The sequence below is a fragment of the Dermochelys coriacea genome, chromosome 19 (assembly GCF_009764565.3).
Source record: "Dermochelys coriacea isolate rDerCor1 chromosome 19, rDerCor1.pri.v4, whole genome shotgun sequence".
Taxonomy (NCBI): domain Eukaryota; kingdom Metazoa; phylum Chordata; order Testudines; family Dermochelyidae; genus Dermochelys; species Dermochelys coriacea.
The window spans coordinates 13204779-13230093 of record NC_050086.2 but is presented as its reverse complement, the minus strand read 5'-3'; the positions used below and the strand labels follow the sequence as shown (position 1 = coordinate 13230093).

The window sequence follows — 25315 nt, the reverse complement described above, 5'->3', positions numbered from 1 at the left end:
GTAGTATGTAAGGTCCTGGAAAAAATTTTGAAGGAGAAAATAGTTAAGGACATTGAAGTCAATGGTAAATGGGATAAAATACAACATGGTTTTACAAAAGGTAGATCGTGCCAAACCAACATGATCTCCTTTTTTGAGAAAGTAACAGATTTTTTAGACAAAGGAAACGCAGTGGATCTAATTTACCTAGATTTCAGTAAGGTGTTTGATACCGTGCCACATGGGGAATTATTAGTTAAATTGGAGAAGATGGGGATCAATATGAACATCAAAAGGTGGATAAGGAATTGGTTAAAGGGGAGACTACGACAGGTCCTACTGAAAGGCGAACTGTCCGGCTGGAGCGAGATTACTAGTGGAGTTCCTTAGGGATCAGTTTTGGGACCAATCTTATTTAATCTTTTTATTACTGACCTCGGCACAAAAAGTGGGAGTGTGCTAAAAAAGTTTGCGGATGATACAAAGCTGGGAGGTATTGTCAATTCAGAGAAGGATCGGGATATTATACAGGAGGATCTGGATGACCTTGTAAACTGCAGTAATAGTAATAGGATGAAATTTAATAGTGAGAAGTGTAAGGTTATGCATTTAGGGATTAATAACAAGAATTTTAGTTTTAAGCTGGGGACGCATCAATTAGAAGTAACGGAGGAGGAGAAGGACCTTGGAGTATTGGTTGATCATAGGATGACTATGAGCTGCCAATGTGATATGGCTGTGAAAAAAGCTAATGTGGTTATTGGATGCATCAGGAGAGGTATTTCCAGTAGGGATAAGGAGGTTTTAGTACCGTTATACAAGGCACTCGTGAGATCTCACCTGGAATACTGTGTGCAGTTCTGGTCTCCCATGTTTAAAAAGGATGAATTCAGACTGGAATAGGTACAGAGAAGGGCTACTAGGATGATCCGAGGAATGGAAAACTTGTCTTATGAAAGGAGACTTAAGGAGCTTGGCTTGTTTAGCCTAACTAAAAGAAGGTTGAGGGGAGATATGATTGCTCTCTATAAATATATCAGAGGGATAAATACCGGAGAGGGAGAGGAATTATTTAAGCTCAGTATCAATGTGGAAACAAGAACAAATGGATATAAACTGGCCATCAGGAAGTTTAGACTTGAAATTAGACAAAGGTTTCTAACCATCAGAGGAATGAAGTTTTGGAATAGCCTTCCAAGGGAAGCAGTGGGGGCAAAAGATCTATCTAGCTTTAAGATTAAACTCGATAAGTTTATGGAGGAGATGGTATGATGGGATAATGGGATTTTGGTAATTAATTGATCTTTAAATATTCAGGGTAAATAGGCCAAATCCCCTGAGATGGGATATTAGATGGATGGGATCTGAGTTACCCAGGAAAGAATTTTTCTGTAATATCTGGCTGATGAATCTTGCCCATATGCTCAGGGTTTAGCTAATCGCCATATTTGGGGTCGGGAAGGAATTTTCCTCCAGGGCAGATTGGAAGAGGCCAATCCTTGAAGTCTTTAAACCACGATTTGAGGACTTCAATGGCTCAGACATAGGTGAGGTTTTCCCTAGGAGTGGGTGGGTGAGATTCTGTGGCCTGTGTTGTGCATGAGGTCAGACTAGATGATCATAATGGTCCCTTCTGACCTTATTATCTATGAATCTATGAGTCCTGAACTCCCCATCAGCAGCTCTAACTACTAGACCCCCCTCCCTTCTTAGAGCTGGGAACCGAACCCAGGAGTCCTGACCCGCAGTCCCCTGCTCTAATTACTAGACCTCACTCCCATCTTAGAGCTAGCAATGAAATCCAGGAGTCCTGCTCTTCCATGTCCTTCTGTAATCACTGGACCACATCCTTGTTCCTAGGCTTTGTGTGACATAAAAAGCAGGGCCCCATCCTGCCCCTCTACCCCCGACATGGACACTCATTCCAGCATAAGAGGGGCCTTTTTCCAGTTGAGCTTATGCTGCTTTGGAAGTGGCTTAAACTTACTGGAATAAGCTTGGCCGCAAGGGGAGTTATCCTGGTGTAACTACAATGGTTTAACTACCCTAGTATAATTCTACCAGTGTAGACAAGCCCCAAAATACCAATGGCTAGCGGTACTGGGGGCAGTTCAGGAAAAGCACAATGTCCAGAGTCTGCCACCATGACAGAAAATATCATGACCAGGTTTTACATTGCACCCAATGGATACCCATGCAGATCCTTGTCAATCAAGGACCAGCCAATAGCCTGGGCCCTCCCTCATTAAGGAGTGTGCATACCTGCGCATTTGGTCCTGCTTATGAGGGGTGGCCCCGGCTTGCCAGTCCCTCCATCCCCCGGCCGCGTGAGCAGCACACTGATCTCATACTCCGTATCGGGATCCAGGTGCCACAGCTTGTAGGTCTGCATGTTGACGGCGTGGACCTCCGACCAGGGCCCCGAGGTCATGCGGTACTCGATCTCCTTGCGCACAATGGGGCCATCGCCGATGATGGAGTTGGTATTGAGCTGGATGATCAAGTAGGTGGAACCTGCTCGGAGCAGCTGGGGTGGAGCAATGGGCGTGGGGGGCTCTGGAGAAAGACAAAGGGAGGGGTGTGAATGGAATGTTCCCCTTCTGCTTCACCGGTGCTTGTACCCTGGAGAGCCATTGTCTTTCCATCAATCCCACTGCACAGCTTGTGGTTTAAAGTACTGTGCTAGGACTCGAGAAACCCAGGTGCAGTTCTCTGATCTACCACCTGTGTGTCCTTGATACAATCCGTTAGCCTCGCCGTGCCTCCGTGCCCCATTTGTAATCAGGGGATAATAATCATTTCTCCCACCCTCAGTCTGTGTCGTCTATTCAGACTGGATGCTCTTTGGACCAAGTGTGTACAGCCCCGAGAACAATGGGGAGCTGATCTCTAGGTGCTGCTGGAACACAAAGAGGGTCTAAATTAACATTAAGAAAAGGATTACTTGTGGCATCTTAGAGACTAACAAATTTATTTGAGCCACAAGTACTCCTTTTCTTTTTGCGAATACAGACTAACACGGCTGCTACTCTGAAACCTAAATTAACATTCAGACTTTCTTCTTCGCCATTTAGCTAAAAAGACCCTGACATAAGAAGGATGCTGACTCCCATTCGGTTCTAAGAGCAGCCGCTCTGCCTTCATTCCTTGTAAATAAGAGCAGAACCCAGCCCACTGCTAGCAATCCTGATGGCTGTAAATTTCTCCTCGTAGGCAAGTCTACTGTGTCATCGTCTTTGTTGTGTGGCAGCAGCGTAAGTTGGATCGGGGGGATTTATACTGCTGGAACTGCGAGCACACTTCAATCCCTAGCACAGCAGAACTCTTTCGAATTCACACCTACAAATAAAGCAGTCACGAATGCATAAGCGCGCGCGCGCACAAACACACACTCTCCTCTGAGGTTTAATGGCCCAGGCAGCAGCAAGGTCTTATGTGACCAGCACATCGTTGTGTTTTTTTACAGACTATGCTTCCAAGCAGTTGCCACGGTGCTGTGAAACTCTGTCATCAATAATTAATGCTTCACCACAGCCGTCAAAATAAATGAACACAGTACTTTTGGAGGATGCAGTCTTCTGCCTCCTTTTTAATTGTCTGCGTTCGCTGACTCGCAAAAGCCAGTCAGGGAGAATTAGTGAGGTCCCACTGTGCTAAGCAAAAAACTCCTTCCTCCCCCTGAGAGATGGCACAATTAGCCTGTGGAACTTATTGCTACTACATAGCATTGAGGCAGGATTTTAAAAGGGACTGGACCTGTATCCAGATAGCAAGGCAATCCAGTTACAATAATTAGGGGTCTATCAAAATCACAGCCATGAAAATCGAATCATGGACAGTGAAATATGGTCTCCCCCATTAAATATGGTCTCCAGCCACTCAGCTCTGAAGGCAGAGTGGAGAATGGTATGGTATTGCCACCCTTGCTTCTGTGCTGCTGCTGGCGGCAGCGCTGCCTTCTGAGCTGGTTGCCCAGGCAGCAGCTGCTGCTCTCCTGCTACCAGCTTCAGGCCACGCCAGCAGCAGTGGAGAAGTAAGGATGGCAATAGTATGACCCCCCTACAACAAGCTTACAACTCCCTTTTGGGTCTGGGCCCCCAGCTTGAGAAACACTCCAGAGAAATTACTCATTTTTCCCAGGTTGGTCACAGCATACATAGCAAATTTCACAGAAGCGTTACACATCCGCAAAATTTGCTATATATTCCATGACCAATCCGCAAAAAATGTGTGATTTTTCTGCGATTTAATAATAATACAAATTTAACAAATAACTAAGAGTTCATGCTTAAGGGCATAAGCTAACCTCTACTTCTAGAGGTTAGGAAAAAAATCTCAGGAAGCAGGTTATCTCACAACGGCCTACTTCAGGGTTTCTTGTACCTTCCTCTGAAGCAGCTGCTGCTGGCCACTGTCAGAGACAGAACACTGGGCTACATGGACCTTGGGCCTGATCCAATCTGGCAGTTCCTATGTTCTTAAATCTTTACATCCCCCTTGATTTGCATCAAGCTAACAGCACATGACGCAATATGCAAGGCAGCACAGCACTGGAGTGCACTGCTGAACAGCTGTAGCACTCCACCCCAGAGGCAGATGCATGTCAGTGGTGGGTAGAGAGAAGAGATGCTTATAAGGTGTTCCAGTGCCCAGTCAAATCAAGGAATGGCTCCTATTGACTTCACTGGGTTCATATAACTCCATCAGGTTAGGATCCTTCAGGATGAAGCACTACCTCACTCTACATCAGTGAGAATCCCTGAGCAAAGGGAATGTCATTCACATAGAATTAGAAAACAGTGGACCAAACTCAACCCCCTGAGAAGTTGTCAGCGAGACACCTCAGACCGGGTTTCAGAAGTGCTAAGTCCCACTGACTGCCCCTGGATTTGCAGGTGCTTAGCGCCTCTGAAAAGCAGGCCTTGGCCATCTCAGCTTGAGCCCCGGGAAATGGAAGGGCCCAAAATCAGCTGCCACTTTTGAGAATGTTGGCTCGAGTATGTGCCAAGCTGTCCGGGATGAATCCCAGAGAGAAGCAGGCAGGCCACGTCCACACTGCATACAGGTCATGTTAACTCCCACAGGTTAGCTAACACCACGTCAGACATGATTGTGCCCTGCGTGTAGACGAGGACAATAATGTGGTGGTCATGGTTAATCCTGGCTGGGGAGCAGAGTGGAGGGTTCACCATAAGCAGCTAACACCTTTTAAACATGACTTGGCCTGTCATGTTTAGCATCATGTTAGTTAATGGCCTGAGTTCACATGACAGGTTTGTAACATGCTTTGAGTTCTACCGCTCAAAGCCCCTCCTCGAGTGTCAGCGAGTGTCACCCTCACCTTTCACAATGAGCTCGGCAAAGTTGGAGACACCGGAGCCCCGCACAGACTGGCTGACGCAGCGGTAAAGATCCTGCTCCCCCTTGGAGACCTCGTCCAGCTGGAAGGTAGCCAGGAACCGTCTATGGCTGATGTGCTTCACTGAGGCGGCTGGGGCGACCGCTCCATTCTGCCTCTGCTGGCCAGAGAAAGAGGATGTTGGGGGGTTCCCCAGACAGCTCATGCTGCTCAGCCCTCCAGTGCTTCCTCCCCACAGCTGCCCAGGCAGGAGGGGTGATCCCCTCTGGGTCTGACAGAGCATCCTGTTTCTCCTTACTGGGTTCTCCCTGAAAGCCTCGCCCGCTGAGCCATCCAGAGCCCTCTCAGGGCTGCTCCCTACACAGCCACAGGGGTCGCTGTGGAGTAGCTTGGGGCATCGCTCCGGGTGGGAGTGCAGTCCCCTCCCCCCACAAGGAATGGCTGGGAATGGCACTGGAGCACCACAAATGCGGAGTCCTGCAGGTGGGCAGGGGGAGGGTCGTGGGTATGGGCCTGGGACTATAACGGCCCACATCTCCCACTCCTACCTGCGGGTCTGGTCCCAACCGCAAAGAGCACTTTGCCTGGGAGAGGGTGGCAGGCTGGGCCTCTGAGGGAGGGCTGGTTACGGGTGGGGGCTCCCCCTCATCTGTAGTTTTTGATCTTCCGATGGGAATTCCATGGCAAATAGGGGGAGGGCTCCCTGCCCCATCCCTCACTGTTCATTTCCTTCCCCCTTCCTGTGCTCCAGAGTAGGCTGTACTGCCCTGCCCCTGAGTACGATCCGGCCCGTGGTGCTGAGCCAGTCACAGCCCCACAGCCCTCAGTCCAGGGCACCGTGCGGCAGTGAGGCGGGGAAGGAGCCAACTCCATCTCAGGGAGTTCCGGGGGGTGCAGGAGAGCCAACGAAAAGCTCTACTCTGACAGAGCAGCCCCCCACCCCACCCCATCACCCCTCAGTTACCTGCATGAGGAACCTCTCCGCCTCCAGCACCTTCCCGGCTGCCACGCACTGGAAGGTGGCATTCTGCCCAGCGTTGACCTCCACATCGCCCAGGCGGGAGAAATGAGGCGCTTTGGCTGCCAGAACAGAGGGGTAAAGAGAGTCACACAGGGATCCAGGCACTTGGGCTACTGTGCAGCTACCTGCCGGTACCTTCCCTCTCCCCAGCGAGCTCCCCAACGCACCCATGAAACAAGGTGCTGGATCCCAGGAGCACAAAGCCAGACCAGGCTCTGGGTCTGCAGCTGGGATGTGGCTGCTTTCCTGCTCTGGGTTAATGGCTTTACCGGGAGCTAGACCATTTAATAATCATTATTAATTAGCTAAGGGCCTGAAACAAAAAACCCAATATTCAGATCCAAACTCTGGCTCCCTCCCCCACCATTTGGATAGGTTAGGAGCAATCAATGCTCATGCTTCAGAACTTCATTTCTTTTGGGGGGCAGAAAGGAATTTTCTCCCATAGCTGCAACATGGCCCAAATAGCCAAGTGCTTTGTGGGAGGATTTCACCTTTCTCTGTAGCATCAGGTATAGACGACCATCAGATGCAGACTGCCGGACTCAATGGAGCGAGGTCTGCAGCCTGGATATACAAATCCTCACTGCTGATATTCTATGGTGCAACCACTCCAGGGTATATAAACCAGGTAGCCGGGGAAACTTAAGGCATGGAGGAGATTGCAGGGGACCCTGTGACATCATAAGCTCAGCTGCAAGTCGGGAGCCAGTACAGTCCTGTACCCTTGAAATCCCACCTGCCATGCAGGGGTTTTCCATTGGATGGCACTGGAGCTCTCCCTTTTAAAGGGGACAGGTAGGCCTGATGTTTAGCCTGCATTCTCCCAGGAGAAGGAGCAGAGCTGGGGTTTGTGTCCTGTCGATGTAGAGGCTAATCGGGGGGAGATTCAGCCATTCCCCTGCAGTGTCAAGAGTCCCAGCTCAAGGCCTGGGGTCTCCACAGTGAGATAAATATCTCAGCCTTGCTGATCACATCTGCCCCGCTGGGCATCCACCCAGCACCCTGCCCAGCATGCATGGGGCTCATTGTGACCAAGCAGCCCTGCCAGGCACTATTCAGTAGGCTGCTCGCTCACCTGGCCTGGCCCTGGCCAGTACTGGCCACTAGCCATTTGTTCCCAGCCCCTGAGGGCTCCTGCTTTTCTGACTAGGAGGCAGCTGCCCACCCGCCTTGCTGATGAAAGATGCCCACCTCACAGCCCCAACCACCATGTCCCTTCCCCCGCAGCAGCTGCTCCTGGAGCATCCCCCTTTGGCCCTGCTCCGACAGCTGGTCATTAATGCTCGCGGTGCAGCATCCAGTTCACATAGTCCCGCCAAGTGGCTCATTAGCAGGACACATCATTGGCAGCGTGAGGGCTCCGATGACAGCATGGCAGGCCGGGCCGCTGGCCCCTGTCAGGAAGGAGGCTGCAGCCAGGGTGCTGCGATACTCACAGCATGGATAATTCAAGAGCAAGATGTCATCCAAGCCAAGGTATCCTCTGCACTCGCCAGAGATCACCGCCTCAAACAGGACCTGGGGGCAACCAGACACGCGCCTGTCATTGAGGTGATCTGCTGCACCCAGCCATGGGCAAGGTCACACTGGCACAGGAAGGGCCTGAAGATGAGCAGAGTTGGGCCCAAGCCCCCAGGGGATGCAGCATCTTAATCATGGGGCTGGCCTTATCTTAACAACAGGCTGATCCAAATCCCTGCAGCCAACTGCCCCAAACTCTGGGGCTCTGGAACCAGATTCAAATTCTGCAGCCTGGGTCCATGTCTTGGCTTGGATCAAACCGTTACCAAAAGGAAACTAGATTATTGTTCGTTTTAATAGTTCTTCATGTTGGCGCTGCTCCCCACTGCCTCCCGGGCACCTGCTGCCATGGGAAGCCAAGGAGCCAAAATACAGAGGGGGCCCACTCTCCTGCTACACCCAGCCCACTGAGCGCAGAGCACTCCCACAAGCCCCCTTCACAGCACTAAGCAGCTCAGACAGACACCACATCAGTGCTTCTCACGACTGGACCTCCGGAGCTTGGGGGGCGGGAAGAAAAGAACCTCACTGGCTGGGCAGCAGCACAGTTTGGGGGCAGGGTTGGGATGGCACAGGAGTTGCAGGCTGGGAGTGAGGGGCATTGGCAAGCTAGGCAGAGGGGAGGGGAGCCCAGGGCTGGAATAGCCGGTGGGGCTGTGGGTTGGGATGTACCAGCGTGATGAGGGGCCCAGGGCTGGAATAGCCAGTGGGGCTGAGAGTTGGAATTGAGGGGTACCGGCATGATGGGGGGCCCAGGGCTGGAATAGAAAGGGGGGCTGAGTTGGGATTGAGGGGTACCGGTGTGATGGGGGGTCCAGCGCTGGAATAGAAAGGGGGGCTGTGGGTTGGGATTGAGGGGTACCGGCGTGATGAGGGGCCCAGCACTGGAATAGTAAGGGGGTTCTGGGTCATCAGTGAGGCAGCTGTGAGAGTTTTTCAGGAGTAGGGCCCCTGGGTACAGCCAAGGGCTCAGCATCAAGCCCTGCAATAGTTTGAGTGCGGTGTCCCTTGGCGCCCTGCCGGAGGGCTGCGTGGCAGTGAGTTCAAAGGCCTCTCTCTCCCCCAGGGCCCATTCAGCTCACTTATTGTCTGCTTAAGTCCCCTCCAGGCCCCAAATCACCCTGCGGCCTCTACAAGACCATCTTGTAACAAAAATGATTAGGGGTCTAGAGCACATGACTTACGAGGAGAGGCTGAGGGAGCTGGGATTGTTTAGTCTGCAGAAGAGAAGAATGAGGGGGGATTTGATAGCTGCTTTCAACTACCTGAAAGGGGGTTTCAAAGAGGATGGCTCTAGACTGTTCTCAATGGTAGCAGATGACAGAACGAGGAGTAATGGTCTCAAGTTGCAATGGGGGAGGTTTAGATTGGATATTAGGAAAAACTTTTTCACTAAGAGGGTGGTGAAACACTGGAATGCGTTACCTAGGGAGGTGGTAGAATCTCCTTCCTTAGAGGTTTTTAAGGTCAGGCTTGACAAAGCCCTCGCTAGGATGATTTAACTGGGACTTGGTCCTGCTTTGAGCAGGGGGTTGGACTAGATGACCTTCTGGGGTCCCTTCCAACCCTGATATTCTATGATTCTATGATTCTATCTTCCTGCCTCCAGTCATGAGGGATGCTTCCAACTCACCTGGTATTCGTTGGGCCAAAACATGCTGACCGCCAGCTCAGCCTGGTGCCACTGCCGCCCGTGGAAGCCAGACACGTTCCACACCAGGCTGCCCAGTGGGCCCCCGTTCACCTTCACGTAGACGTTGAGGGAGCCGGGGCTATGGCCGTCCCGGCTGTACATGAAGTAGCTGAACTGGAGGCAGTGGGTGTCATTCTCACTCAGCGTCTGGAAGAGGAGGTGAGCTTTCTGCCCCGGCGCATGCTGGGAGGAGTTGACCATCAGGTAGGAACCTGCGAGGAAGAGGCAGGAGAATGAGGAGGGTTTATTGGCTCAGCGGCACCCAGTCACCGGGGATCTGTGCGCGTCAGACTCCCTGCCCACGGCTGCTGTAGTCTAGCCCCCTGGCCATTGTGTGCCCTCCGCATGCTGAATCCCGGACCCTCTCTCTTGGACCGCTCCATCCATATCGGGACTCACAACTGCATGAATCCTGCCATGCCAGCCAGCAATGCTCCAATTGACTGCCTCTGCCCACCTTGAGAGCTAAATCTGTTACCGCTGAGCACTGGGTGTTCTCAGTGCGACGCTACAGCCTTGGCCTGGCCCACTGACTTGGGGACTGCAAGTCTGGAGATCAGCTCTTCATTTCTTCTTTCATTCTCCCCCTTTACCCCGGTGCAGCCAGCCAGTTCCCAGCACCCTCTCGCTCCTCCTTCAAAGCCACTTCTACCAGTGGCTCATTCTCGTCCCCATTCATGTCTCCACCCACACCTAGGCCCGAAGGGCTCTCCCATGTCCCGTCTTTGTTTGGCATGGCTCTCTTGGTGTATGCAGTCAGGGAGTGTGATTGCAGCTCCAGCTGGCGCACCCAAGCTAACTTTAATCGAGCTAGCTCGGGTCCTGGAAGAGTGATGAGCTGGCTATGCAAGGTACAAGGCAATGGTGAACTGGGCCCTGAACCCAGCTACTCCTGTTCCCGGGCAGAAGGGCTGAAAGACGAGCTATGCAGCGCAGGTAAGTGCTATTTTTGCACCTCCCCTCCCATGCGATTGATGTGTTTCCTTTGGCTCAACGGGCTCCTCCTGGCAAATCATTGCTATCGAGCTCTCTGACATCTCCCCGGTTTAACAAGCAGACAGCTGGCCCGGGAAAGCTGCTCAGGCAGTGACTGATGTTTCAATGAGTTATTAGCTGGGGCAGAGACCCTATTACATTTGCTCTTTGTTCCTCTCCCCAGCCTCAACGTCACCCCGTGGCCGCTCAGCCTGCCAGGAGAGATTACAGCCAATGGAAGGAGACCCTCCCATGTCAGGCAGAGGATTAAGGGAAGTGCTTGGTGGCTGCTTGTGCCCCAGATACTGGGCACACAGCGACAGGAAGCATGCAGGACTGGCAGGAAGCATCTCCCTACTGGAGATGCTCCATGTCCAACCTCAGGCCGTGCCAGCAAGGGAGCAGTCAATGGCATTGTCCCACAAAGACAGGTGCAGAGAGGACAAGGAGGGGAAGGAAAACCCCAGTGCAAGAGCTGCTTCCCACGCCATAGGATCTGTCTACATTGCAATGGGAGGAGTGACTGCAGCATGCATAACTGTACCCCCGCTAGTTTTGATCTAGCTAGCTCAAGTACCAATAGCAGCCCGTGCCGCTGCCCCTGCTGCCGTGACCTCACTGCTATTGGTACAGGAGCTTGCCAGATCAAAGCTTGCTCGGGGATGGCTACCCGTGCTGCAGCCACACCTCCCATTGCAGTGCAGACAGACCCACAGAAGCAGGGCATAAGTCCATCTCTCCTCCCAGCCCTCTCTGTGCTGCGGCTCCCCCACAGATGAACTGAACTCTCTGACCCAGGCCATAGCTAGAGAGTGGCTGGAGGGCGGGGGGGAACAGACTTCACAGCGGGTTCGACTGGGACTGGAGCACCCAAGCCACAGGATAGGCTCAAATCCCACCTTCGACACTGACACACTCTGTAGCCTGGGACAAGTTACTTAGCATCCCTGCCTCAGTTTCCCCATCTGTGCTTCTCTACCTCCCAAGGGCAGAGGAGGGATAAATGAATGTCCAAAGGGGACGACAAGCCCGGCAGTCCTAGTCCTTTAAAACTTCCATCCTGAGAGATGTCCTCATTTCTCCCCCTCTGCCTCAATCCCCAGTGTATGATGCCTGTCTCAGAGCACACACATCCCTCGGTGCCAGCAGACTTCTCTGCTCTCTGAGGATGTTCAGATCCATGTGGCAATATGAGCTTCTCAGCCATGAGTCAGCTTTTGTAGACAGAAAGCTGTGCCGGGATGTCCCCTTCCCCTGCCCCATAGGCAGGGTGATCCCTGGCTGTCCAATACCCCCACATCACATTGCTTGCTGCGCCACTGGAAGACACTTGGACATAGTGACCGGGATGAGGGCAGTATAAGAACCTGAACAGAACCAAACCACCCCGCAGTTCCATTGCCGTCATGAGAGTTCCCTCGACATCTTGCTGATTCTTGCTGCCTAACGTCTCTAAGATACGGCTTTTCCTATCCATCCACACAGCTATGACTCTCAGCCAGGCCCTCATTATCTAGCATCTTGATCACTCCAAGAGCCTTCTCTCAGGCCTGGGCAAAGGCAGCCTTGCCCCGATCGGATCCGTTCAGAATGCTGCTCAAAGACCATTTCCTACCGCACTGCTTTGACCAGATCATCCACCTCTTTGCATCCATCCACTGACTCCCCGTTCTCCATGGCATCAAACATTAGCTGCTTGTATTCACCTTCAAAGCCCTTCACGGTATATCTACACTCTACCCATCTCTCATTCGTAGGGCCCTACCTAATTCACGTCCATGAAAAACATGTCACGGACTGTGAAATCGGGTCTTCCCCGGTGAAATCTTGTCTTTTGTGTGCTTTTATCCTATACTATACAGATTTCACATGGGAGACCAGCATTTCTCAGATTGGGGGTCCTGACCCAAAAGGGAGTTGCAGGGAGGTCACAAGGTTATTGTAGGGGGGTTGCGGTATTGCCACCCTGACTTCCGCGCAGCCTTCAGAGCTGGGTGGCCGGAAAGTGACACATGCTGCCAGGCGCCCAGCTCTGAAGGCAGCGCCCTGCCAGCAGCAGCGCAGAAGGAAGGGTGGCAATTCCGTAACATGTCATAGAATCATAGACTATCAGGGTTGGAAGGGACCTCAGGAGGTATCTAGTCCCACCCCCTGCTCAAAGCGGGACCAATCCCCAACTAAATCATCCCAGCCAGGGCTTTGTCAAGCCTGACCTTAAAAACTTCTAAGGAAGGAGGTTCCACCACCTCCCTAGGTAACACATTCCAGTGTTTCACCACCCTCCTAGTGAAAAAGTTTTTCCTAATATCCAACCTAAACCTCCCCCACTGCAACTTGAGACCATTACTCCTTGTTCTGTCACCTGCCACCACTGAGAACAGTCTAGATCCATCCTCTTTGGAACCCTCTTTCAGGTAGTTGAAAGCAGCTATCAAATCCCCCCCTCATTCTTCTCTTCTGCAGACTAAACAATCCCAGTTCCCTCAGCCTCTCCTCATAAGTCATGTGTTCCAGTCCCCTAATCATTTTTCTTGCCCTCCGCTGGACTCTTTCCAATTTTTCCACATCCTTCTTGTAGTGTGGGGCCCAAAACTGGACGCAGTACTCCAGACGAGGCCTCACCAATGTCGAATAGAGGGGAACGATCATGTCCCTCGATCTGCTGGCAATGCCCCTATTTATACATCCCAAAATGCCATTGGTCTTCTTGGCAACAAGGGCACGCTGTTGACTCATATCCAGTTTCTCGTCCACTGTAACCCCTAGATCCTTTTCTGCAGAACTGCTGCCTAGCCATTCGGTCCCTAGTCTGTAGCGGTGCATGGGATTCTTCTGTCCTAAGTGCAGGAATCTGCACTTGACCTTGTTGAACCTCATCAGATTTCTTTTGGCCCAGTCCTCTAATTTGTCTAGGTCCCTCTGTATCCTATCCCTACCCTCCAGCATATCTACCTCTTCTCCCAGTTTAGTGTCATCTGCAAACTTGCTGAGAGTGCAATCCACACCATCCTCCAGATCATTCATCATGTATGAAATAAGTCAACCTTACTTCTGCCTTCAGAACTGGGTGGCCGGAGAGTAGCGGCCATTGGCTGAGGGCCCAGCTCTGCAGGCAGCAGCGCAGAAGGAAGGGTGGCAATCTCATACCAGGCCATCCTTACTTCTGCACTGCTGCTGGCAATGGCTCTGCCTTCAGAGCTGGGCTCCCAGCCAGCAGCTGTCGCTCTCCAGCTGCCCAGCTCTGAAAGCAGCACCGCTGCCAGCAGCAGCACAGAAATAAGGGTGGCAGTACTGCAACTCCCCCCCACACACACACAATAACCTTCAACACACACACACACACACACACACACACACCACACACACAACTACTTTTGGGGTCAGGGCCCCTACAATTACAACACCTGAAATTTCAGATTTAAATAGCTGAAATAATGAAAATAACTATTTTTAAAATCCTCTGACTGTGAAATTGACCAAAATGGACCATGAATTTGGTAGGGTCCTACTCATTTGCTACTGAGCTACCGACGCTCACCTCCGATGGCCCAGGATGGTAGCCTCCATCACTCACCTGTTAAATGGTCCAACGACCAGCTTCGTGCTTTCTCCCCCTCATGCTGGGGAGGAGCGCCTCATAACCATCTCCAAAGCTGCCTCATGCTCCACCTTCCAATCCCTCCTCAAAACTCACCCTGGCTGTGGTGGCTACAAAAAACTTGTCAGCAGTTAAGCTGCTGCTGCGCAGAGCCCGCTGCCTGTCATGGTGACTATGACGTCTTGCTCAGGTCGCCCAGAACTGTGAGCCACCGTGTCACCGCTCAGCCTCAGCAGAGTGAGCTTTGCTGCTGCAAAACTCTGTAGCAGCCCTCCGCCATGCCAGCCTGTCTGCCTGGCCAGCAAACTCTGCAGGACTCTGCCCGTCCAAACCTGGTCTTCCAGTTAGCAATCAGTGAACCCCAGCTCCCCAGAGACGTCTCTCTGCAGCAGTCAGTCCCTCTCATTGCACAGAAATATTCAGTGGAATGCATCCGATGAAGTGAGCTGTAGCTCACGAAAGCTTATGCTCAAATAAATTTGTTAGTCTCTAAGGTGACAAGTCCTCCTTTTCTTTTTGCAGAAGTTATTAAGTTTGCCGCGTGCAAAGGGACACGGAGCCCCCATTAGCCTGCTAGGTTAGCTGCTGACCCACACTTTGCTAGAACAGCACTGAGATGATTTTGTAATAAAACAAGAATAAGTTTAACAACAATGACCACAGGTTCAAGTGATTTCAAGTGAGGGTGAAAGAGACAGACAAGGTTACAGACACAACACACTTTCTAGTCACTAAAACTTAACGTCAGCAAGCTACAATCATTGTCTCAGCAGGTTTCTCACCTATAGCCAGTTCTCAGTTCCCCCTGGGCTAAAGGATCCACCTTTCTCAGGTGTCAAGAGCTCTGGCCTCTTGTGTCCCTCAGGTGATGGATGCCCAAATCGCTTTCTGTTTCTGCTTCTATTTCCCAAAGGCCATTTCTCTGTTTCAAGAGCTAGGAAGCCTTCCTGGGGTACGGCCTCGAGCCTCTGGTGTGATCATTAAGTGGTCACCACATGCTAATTTGATGGCTTGTTTCCCTTACATGTAAATGTACTTTCATTGTGTCTGGCCTCCCCTTGCTGAATTTACATTGGAGACAAGTCAAGCAGGTGCAACAACATTCCTCTGTTTAGGGTGGGCTGGGCTAATGCACTGCTTGCCAAACACAAACACACTTCTGGCACACATCTATAACTGTTTATATACCACCTGTACATGTCCCACACAACAATATTAATGATCAGCGTGTTACCAGTCTGCACATGGCCTCTTTTAGACACAGATTATGACAACAGTGTATTGGGGCAATGAGCATGTCAGACCTGATGTGAGTTGTGGTAAGGTGTGCCTTCTGCCAGCTGGCACTCAGGGGCTCCCTAGGTCATAGTGACCGATATTGTCCCATCGGTTCCTGGTTCTCCCCCGTCTGTCTGTATCCATCGGTTGTCTCTTATCTTATACTTAGATTGTCAGCTCCTTGGGCAGGGACTGTGTTTTTGTTCTAGCGGAATGGGGTCCTGGTCTGTGACTAGGGTTCCTAGCTGCTACGGTAACACAAATAATTCATAATAATAACTAGATAATGAACAAAGGGTTAATGCATTAGCTCTGCAATTTTGAAGCCCTGGATTTACAAATTAAGCCCAATTCTGGTCCCTTTACACCACTTGTAAAGGCCAGAAAGGAACCAGAACGGCCCTCCCAGGGAAACACTCCAAGCATGAGGTCAGTGTAAGGCTCCCAGATACTGCCCCTGCCCCCCCCAGACCCAAGAGCAGGGCATGCTGGGGGCAGGAGGGCTGCGTCAGGGCAGGATGGGGACGTGCCAGAATTCACTTTTCTTTTTTTTTTTTTCTTTTTTTTGGTAGAATTTCAACAAATAACATCCATGTTTACTTGAAAACATTTTACCTGAACTTTTATCCATTTAAATGTTCGCCATTGCAAGACACAGGGGCAGCCCTGAATGTGGAAAACCCTCATTCCCCTTGTAACAGCACCAATATCTGGCTCTTTGGTTAGGCTGCCCACCTATCAGGCATGGTCTGCATCACAGCCTGGCATGAGTGGCAGTCTAAGGGACGCCCCAAGGCTGCTGTACTAGCAGGGCAGCTGCAGCGCAGGGAGGAGTGGCAGGGAGGGGAAATCCAATACAGCATCTGCCGAAGGGGACAATGTATACCTTCAAATCAGCGGCACTGCTATGGGTACCCGCATGGCCCCACAGGATGCCAACATTTTTATGGCTGACTTAGAACAACACTTCCTCAGCTCTCGTCCCCTAATGCCCCTACTCTACTTGCGCTACATTGATGACATCTTCATCATCTGGACCCATGGAAAAGAAGCCCTTGAGGAATTCCACCAGGATTTCAACAATTTCCATCCCACCATCAACCTCAGCCTGGACCAGTGCACACAAGAGATCCACTTCCTGGACACTACGGTGTTAATAAGCGATGGTCACATAAACACCACCCTATACCGGAAACCTACTGACCGCTATTCCTACCTACATGCCTCTAGCTTTCATCCAGATCACACCACACGATCCATTGTCTACAGCCAAGCTTTACGATACAACCGCATTTGCTCCAACCCCTCAGACAGAGACAAACACCTACAAGATCTCTATCATGCATTCTTACAACTACAATACCCACCTGCTGAAGTGAAGAAACAGATTGACAGAGCCAGAAGAGTACCCAGAAGTCACCTACTACAGGACAGGCCCAACAAAGAAAATAACAGAACGCCACTAGCCATCACCTTCAGCCCCCAACTAAAACCTCTCCAACGCATCATCAAGGATCTACAACCTATCCTGAAGGACGACCCATCACTCTCACAGATCTTGGGAGACAAGCCAGTCCTTGCTTACAGACAGCCCCCCAACCTGAAGCAAATATTCACCAGCAACCACACACCACACACCTGAACTACTAACCCAGGAATCTATCCTTGCAACAAAGCCCATTGCCAACTCTGTCCACATATCTATTCAGGGGCACCATCATAGGGCCTAATCACATCAGCCACACTATCAGAGGCTCGTTCACCTGCGCATCTACCAATGTGATATATGCCATCATGTGCCAGCAATGCCCCTCTGCCATGTGCATTGGTCAAACTGGACAGTCTCTACGTAAAAGAATGAATGGACACAAATCAGACGTCAAGAATTATAACATTCAAAAACCAGTTGGAGAACACTTCAATCTCTCTGGTCACTCGATCACAGACCTAAGAGTGGCTATACTTCAACAAAAAAGCTGCAAAAACAGACTCCAACGAGAGACTGCTGAATTGGAATTAATTTGCAAACTGGATACAATTAACTTAGGCTTGAATAGAGACTGGGAGTGGATGGGTCATTACACAAAGTAAAACTATTTCCCCATGTTATTCCCCCCACACCCCCCACTGTTCCTCAGATGTTCTTGTCAACTGCTCAAAATGGCCCACCTTATCACCACAAAAGGTTTTCTTCCTTCCCCCCTCCCACCTGCTGGTAATAGCTCATCTTAAGTGATCACTCTCCTTACAGTGTGTATGGTAACACCCATTGTTTCATGTTCTCTTTGTGTGTATATAAATCTCTCCACTGTATTTTCCACTGAATACATCCGATGAAGTGAGCTGTAGCTCACTAAAGCTTATGCTCAAATAAATTTGTTAGTCTCTAAGGTGCCACAAGTCCTCCTTTTCTTTTTGCAGACACAGCAGCCTGGCTTCCTCAGGCTGTCATATACACCGCGCCTGGGCCTGAATTTTGGCTGAACTTGGACAAATGACAGGAAGCTCGTCATCACCCCGGCGATGGCTGGGTCCTGTCAGCAAGCCACGGCCCTGTAGCTCCCACCCACCTCAGGATGCTTGGACTCTGGGGTGGGTTATGGTAAGTGGGAGGGTGGGGGGGCGCGAGGCTCACGGTATTTGAAGGTCTGATGGATGCTTGGAGAGGGGGGTTGATTCCTCTCTTCCCAGGATCTAAACCACAGGGTTGCACACAGAAGTCAGGTGGTCTCGGCCAGCTTACCCTCCCCGCATTGCGAACTGGGAGAGGGTCCCAGCTTGAGGGGGTGGGGGTCTCAGGAAGGAAGGGTCCCCAGGATGGAAAAGCTAAGAGCCACTGATCTAAGCTCCTGATCCTCAACCAGTGCAAACGGGTGTAAGGTCCAGGGGCTGCACCTGAGCAGCGCTGATCGACTCCCCTGGGGATCTGGCCTAGGGTTTTGCCCCCAGTGAGCTGCCTAGATTAGAACACATACATTTCCAGCTGGAGGGTGGGCTGTGCTGTGTGTTGGGAACAGAAGCATCCTGTGATCTAGGCTGCCACAAGTCAGGGTCCCACATGCTGTATATAGACCCACGTATTTTTTCCTTATCGTATTTCCCTCCCCTCCCACCTGCTGCCTTTGACCCTATTTTCCACTGGATGCTTTTCCCCTCCAACCCCCCTTGTTCAACTGTCCCCCTTCCTGGAGTCCAGATCCAACAATCTGCCAAACCCTGTCACCTTTCACACACCCCATGTTGAGTGGGTTTGGTATTAGGAAAACCAGCTCCCCAGGCCCAGCCTGACAGGGACCTGGAGCCAGGCTCCTGAGGGGGATGATGCCAGAGTTGGGGCATGTCACTTATCCCAGATCTGAGGGGTCTTTATCCTTAATGAGCTCCCAAAGGCAGCATGGTCTTGTGGTCAGAGCAGGGGACTTGGGCTCTATTCCCAGCTCTGCCACTGACATGCTGTTGTGATCATGGGGGCAAAGCCACACGGGCTCAGATTCTTACCTAATGCCCAGTGATTTCAGCAGCAGGTGCCCAAAAACCCTGGAGAATTTGGGCCTTGCCCACCGCGTGTCTTGGTTTCCTACTTGCCTTCACAGCCACCAGACCCTTCTGTGGGGAGTGACGCTGGCAGACCAGGTACTAGCTCATGCCAAGGCCCCTAGGCCTCACTGAACACTGTCAAATGCAGAGCTGGAAACCAGTCTGGCTCACCTGCGTGTTAGTATTGCTAAAGCAGGGATTAGCTTTATAGAGATGCTAGTGTTTGGATTTTATGAAATGCTTGTAAATTGTTGCCTGCATTAATCTCACTTATCAGATCGGTATCCCATGCTCTAAGGTAACGTTGAAGTGTTTGCTCTGGAACTCTAAAAGCGTTTGCTATGAAACTGGAAACCCCCCAGCAAGGAGACACATTATTGAGTGTGAAATACCAATGTATCACAAAAGCTGTCACCTCCTGCCCAGCACAAAATTCTACCGACATCAGACAAGCCATTGCGGGTCATCAGAGAACAAAAGACTCTGTTGATGGCTCCCCCACACCCATGCAGAGGAGACAGGTGGCCCACCGGTCACTCTGAACTCTGGGGGAAGAGACCAGAAGGAGTTTTTATCTCTATACTCATAGGCGCTGACCCCCCGGGTGCTCAGCTTGGTGAAAAAAAATAGTGGGTGCTCAGCACCCACCAGCCACCCACCAATCAGCTGTTTGGCGGCGGACCGGAGGCTCGGGTGATCAGATGTTCCAATTTTATAGGGACAGTCCCGATATTTGGGGCTTTTTCTTACATAGGCTTCTATTACCCCCTACCCTGTCCCGATTTTTCACACTTGCTGTCTGGTCATCCTACCGGAGGCACTTTGGGGAGGGGGCGAAGTTGGGGTGGGAAGAAGCGGAGTGAGGACAGGGCTTTGGGGAAGGGGTGGAGTGGGGGTGGGGCCTCAGGGCAGAGCAGGAGTGGAGCACCCACCTGGAAAAATGAAAGTCTGTGCCTGTGTCCAGAGGCTCCGACTCCGTGGGGGCTCCGGGGCTGGAGCACCCATGGGGGAAAATTGGTGGTTGTGGAGCACCCCCCAGAAGCTCCCCAACCCACCCACGCCCCCGCCCCAGCTCACCTCCGCGTCCTCCCCTGAGTGGGCTGACAGGTCCTGCTTCTCCCCCCCTCCCAGCGCTTGCGCCGCGAAACGGCTGTTTCCCACAGCAAGCCTGGGAGGGAGGGGGAAGGCGGCTCACTTGGGGAAGAGGTGGAGCCAGGGAGGGGATTTGGGGCGGGATCCAATAGGGGCAGGGATGAGTGGAGTCAGGCCGGGGGGACCCTGTGTCTTTGTTGTTTGAAATCTGAGGGGCAAAGACTTCTAAACATAAGCAAGAGGTCCTGAGCTGTTAAGCTTGGATTGGCCCCGAAGGACACACACAGCTGCTTATTATAGGAGCTTCGATTACCTTTTAGAACCTAAGGTTGTAACACATACGTACGTATGTACGTGTGTATCTGCTTTTACTATGCCAATAACTCATTTCTTTTTTTAGTTTAGTTAATCTTTGGTTAATTCATTAGAGGACAGGGAGGGTCAGACAGCTGGGAAGGGGGCTCTTCTGAGAGGGGGGCACGTGCTGGTGTTGAAGGGTTTGAGAGCCAGCGGGGGGAATGCTCGTGAGGAGGTAACAAGAAAATTTTGCATCAGGGACAGGGGTGGACCAGGCCTGAGGGGTCGGGGGGGGGGGGGGGCAGGTGTCTCACCACACCTGCCCGCCACTGAAAGTGCAATACCAACATCTGGAGAGGAAGCTAGGGCCCTGCACTCCAGGATAGGACAGGCTCGGGTCTATCCCTGCTAAATCAGGAGGGTTGGATGTAGAGCTCAGCTCTGCAATGTGGATAAGCACGTTCGCGTGGGCTCTTCAGAGGGTTCGTTCATCGCTTTCAGCACAGCCTGCCATCTGCACACACACACTCCCCAAAGCCCTGGCAGCCACGCAGAGCTGGGGCTAAACGCCAGCTCCAGAAGTCCCAAACCTGAGCAAGCTGGGATGAATCCCGAGCTTCCTTCTCCCGAGCCATGCGAAAGCCCTTCAGCGTCCTCCTCCTCCTTCTTCATGGGATTTAGTGGTTCCTCCAGGATCCCACTAAAACTGGCTCTGGTAATTGCTTCCATTGCACCAGAGACGGGCTGGCTGTTTTTCTTTAACGCTCACTGCTCAGGCTGCATTGACACTGCCGTCTCTGGCCAGATTTGAACCATTTAATTTCCATTTCCATCGTCTCGTATCATTTAACACACGGTTGTCGCTGATTTTAAACCGTGCTCAGCTAGTGAGAGCTTTCATAGGCCGTTAGCTTAACAACCGCCGGTATCTCGGCTCCTGGGCTTTCCGGGATGCCCACTCGGCTGCCAGATAACGCTCAGCATGCACGGCCCCGTGTCCGTCCACGACTCTCACAGCCCTGCACAAATGACATATTTACCCCTCCTCACCCCCCACACTCTCTGGGATGCAATGTTATCCCCATTCACCCTTGCGGGAGCAGAGAAAAGATTAAGTGAGGCAACAGAAGAGCTGCCAGCAGCACCCAGGAGTCCTGGCTCCAGCCCCTACACTCAGCTCACAGCTTGGAAGAGAGGCTGGTGCCACTAAAGGACGTAGGGGTTGTGATGTTGAGCACAGCAATGGCTAACCATTAGGTACCTAGAAAACCACTGGAACAACAATGGGCTCCACAAAGGCTGCATTTGGTGCCGAGACTCCCTTGACAATGAATTGGGAGAAGTGCTAGCTTCCTCCAGTTCATGGATTTCACCGGGGTTTAGGCGTGAGACAGGCGTCCAGACAGCTAGAGGGAGGGCAGCAGTGCACATGCCCAGAGACAGAAACTTAGGCACCAGGGGAAACTCTGACAGCAAAAATTCAGGCGCCGAGTGAGTTTAGGCCCCTACAGGGTTAGGTGGCAGCTGAACAGGGGTTTTGTAGAGAGCAGCAGCACCTAAATCTGGGGTTTAGGCACCTAAGTATCTTTGTGGGTCTGGGCCAGAATGAAGGAGTCTTGATTCCCAGCCTCCTCCAATCCATAAACAACCCCCATCCCTCTGAGTTAGGAATAAAACCCAGGAGTCCTGGCAGCCAGCCTCTCTGCTCTGTCCCAACTAAACGACACTCAGCTCACACAGGTAGGCACAGAACCATGGAGTCTTGATTCCCAGCCCCCTCCTGCACTAACCCCTAAGCTACACCTCCCAAGTTAGGAACAGAATCCAGTAGTCCTGGCCTCTTGCTTTAACCCCAAGACCATACATGTAGCCATCACACTGCAGCGAAAGCCAGGGGCAGCTGCCAGAGAGCGATAAGGCCAGGCATGGAAAGGTGATGCTGACAGGACTGGCCCAGCGATTAGCGTGCGTCTGAATCGCAGACCTGATCGCCTAGAGTTTCAAGCCGCCAAGGCCGAGGACACAATAAAATGAAAATGAGATTGTTAATGTTCTTTCCATTTTAATAACGCCGGATGCTGTAACTAACCAAGCCAAGTCATTTATTTAAATCTACCATTGTTTTCTTGACAGTGGTCCTTTAATTATTAATAGCTTTTTTCTACTGTTTAATTTAAATTAATCCACATTATTCTTTTCCAAGAACTCTCCCCTGGCAACTCAGGCTTGCAGGAAAGGACAATAGTGTAATAAAAGGGCTAATGCATGCGTTCACCACTGCTCACTACTGGATGAAATCAGAACTACTCAATTGTGTGTCATAGGCCCCATACTGTTGGCAGCTAAGGGGGATTCTCTTTTAGCTCAGTTAGCAGGGATCTGAATTCCAGCTTGGAGTATGCCATCAAGAGGTCCCCTGTGGCCACAGATCTGTGACGCTGTTGCTTTTTGCAGTTGCAGGGGTTTTTTTGCTTTCTGGTTAGATTAATATGGAGCCATTTTTCTCTGTAATTTCATCAGCTGCTTGCAGATGTGTGAAAAAAAACGGCCCTTGGCCAAAGTGGGACAGGGAATGGGGAGAGCAGGTGGGAAGCATGGAATGGTGGTCTGTCCATTTGCCAAAAGTGGGGAAAAACAGATTTTTCAGGGAGTGTAAAAGGTGCACACTGCAGTTGAGAGATGCCCTGAGAAACTGCCACATCATGATGAACCCAGATCTGCAGAACACAGGTCTAACGACCTGACAGATCTGTCTCACTCACGCCTAGAACCCTACTCCGTCAGCCCCCAAAGAACCACATTCCTCCAAGCCAATGGGCTACGGGTGAGCTGATCACCCCAGCAGCAGCAAGTCCCTCATCCCTTCTGTGTGCAGTCACGAGAGTGACTCCTTCCTAAGCACACACAGAGCCAGATCCTCAGCCAACATAGGGCCACTGAAGTCTACACAGCTGCACCAATATACCCCAGCTGAGGATCTGGCCCACTAAGCACACCATGTACCCTGTCTGTAGAGCTCTTTCTCCAAGGACAACAGAGAGGCCTCATTTATCCGTATCTGAGGAAAGGTGAAACTGAGGCAGGGATACAATTAAATCAATATGCCAGCACAACAGCTAGGACCAGAAGGAAGGTCTCCTCAGTGGGAGTCTAGCACCCTGTACACACTGCCTCTTAGCCAGCCCTCCTGTTGTCAGGGCTCGAGGGTTTGCTTATTTCCCACACACACTTTTTATTAATGAAACCACCCCTTTGGACCCAACGTCCTTGTGCAGTGTTTTAGGCTGATGTGGGGAGAAGATGGTGTAATTGGTAGGAGTCAAATTCCATTGAGGGAGGCAAAGCTAATATGTAGATTTCTTTCTCTCTCCCCCTCTTCCGTCCCTGCCTGTGCATCCCCCTCTCCCCAGAAAAATTATTCCTGCACTAATGAGATTAGCTCCATTTGGCCCAGAAAAAACGGGGGCCCTGAGAGCCATCACCAGCCCGCTCTGACATCTGAAACGCAGCCAAAGGCTGTCTTCTGAAAGCAATCGCTCTTCCTGTCCAATCTGCCAGGGGCTCGTTAATAAATGAAAGCCTCGCTTCTCCCCCAAAAAGCCAGACAACGAAGTGAGACTAAAATTAACCTGCTGGAGAGAACTCAGAGAAATGACATAGCAGCCAAGGTAGGGAGGACGTGCGCAGGGCCCGGCCATCAGGCATGGAAAGGAGCTGGGAGATATTTGGCTACATCCATCTGGACCAGTACTGCATTGGCCAGGGAAGGATTGAGACCTGTTGGGACTTATCCATCTCTGTCTTCAGTTTACACTGTTCAGGTTCTCATCCTGTCCTTATCACCACCGACCTGAGCACCTATCAGTCAGGCATTAAGCTACCTTACTAACATGTACGGTTTGTCCTGCCTCTGGGGGGAATATTCGGAAGGCATTTGGTGCAGACTGCTCTGTTTTTAGGGAAGCAACAGCAGAGCGGAGACGACTGTCTCGCTATTCTGGAAGGTGAGGAATGGCTCATTCCAGTCTCAGACCGGCCCCCGAGAAGGCTCTGTCTCCTGCCCAGATGAGGTTTACCGCTAAGGGTCTAGGAGCAACTCCCTTTGTTCCAGTTCCCAGCGCATCCCCACCCCACCTCCGTTTCACCTTTCAGGAGGTCAAACCAAACAGCCATGGGCAGCTGATGTGACGGTGGCATGAATTCGGCTCAGCTGCAAAACGTCAGATTGGCCCTGGCTTGTGAACATGCGTGGATCTCTGCGGGCCAAATCCCGAGCTGGAGTAAATCAGTGTCGCTCCATGCACTGATTTACACCAGGAGGGGATCTGGTCTGGAACAAAACCCAAAGCCTGGTGAGTTCCATGGGGTGCTGTAATGAAACAGATGCACGTTCTTCTCCTGAGGCGTCTGGCCCAGCGGTGGCACAGAGACACCACCAGGACTGGGACAGAGCTGTCTGCCCTTCCCTCCCAGGGGCATGTGGGATGGGGTATATTACTACTAAGGGACAAGATCCAGGAAGGGTGACAGAAGGGGGCTCCCATGCCAAGGACAGGAAGGATGGTCCAGTGGTGAAGGTGGAAGCTTTGGCCCTCAGAGACCTGGCTTCAAGTCTCTATTGCTACAGCCTTCCAGGGTGACCTTGGGCAAGGTAATTAGCTTCTCTGTGCCTCAGCTCCCCATCTATATAATGCATGTAGTGAGGATCGATATACTATAGATTGCTGAGGTACTGTGGTATTGATAGACAGAGGCAGCTGGGACTCATGGTGAGGCACCTAAGAAGAGTATTTTACTGTGTGTGCTTATCTAAAGCTGTAAACGAAGCTCGGGAGGGTGGTACGTTCCCAAACACCCCACCAGCTGCCCGTTATCAGCACTCCCAGCGCACAGACAGGGATGCTCAGCCTTCGCAAAGCCCATCGCAGCTGCTTCCACCTACGGGAATCCATTAGGCTTGAC

General features: G+C 51.5%; 1 protein-coding gene across 1 annotated transcript in view; it reads right to left on the bottom strand.

Annotated features, from left to right (window-relative positions):
- Positions 1-25315, bottom strand: part of PTPRU (protein tyrosine phosphatase receptor type U) — a 313843-nt gene that overhangs the window by 165164 nt on the left and 123364 nt on the right. The window contains 5 exon segments of the mRNA XM_043506197.1: positions 2242-2535; positions 5321-5495; positions 6303-6418; positions 7799-7880; positions 9517-9788. Coding sequence (XP_043362132.1) covers positions 2242-2535; positions 5321-5495; positions 6303-6418; positions 7799-7880; positions 9517-9788 — 939 coding nt within the window.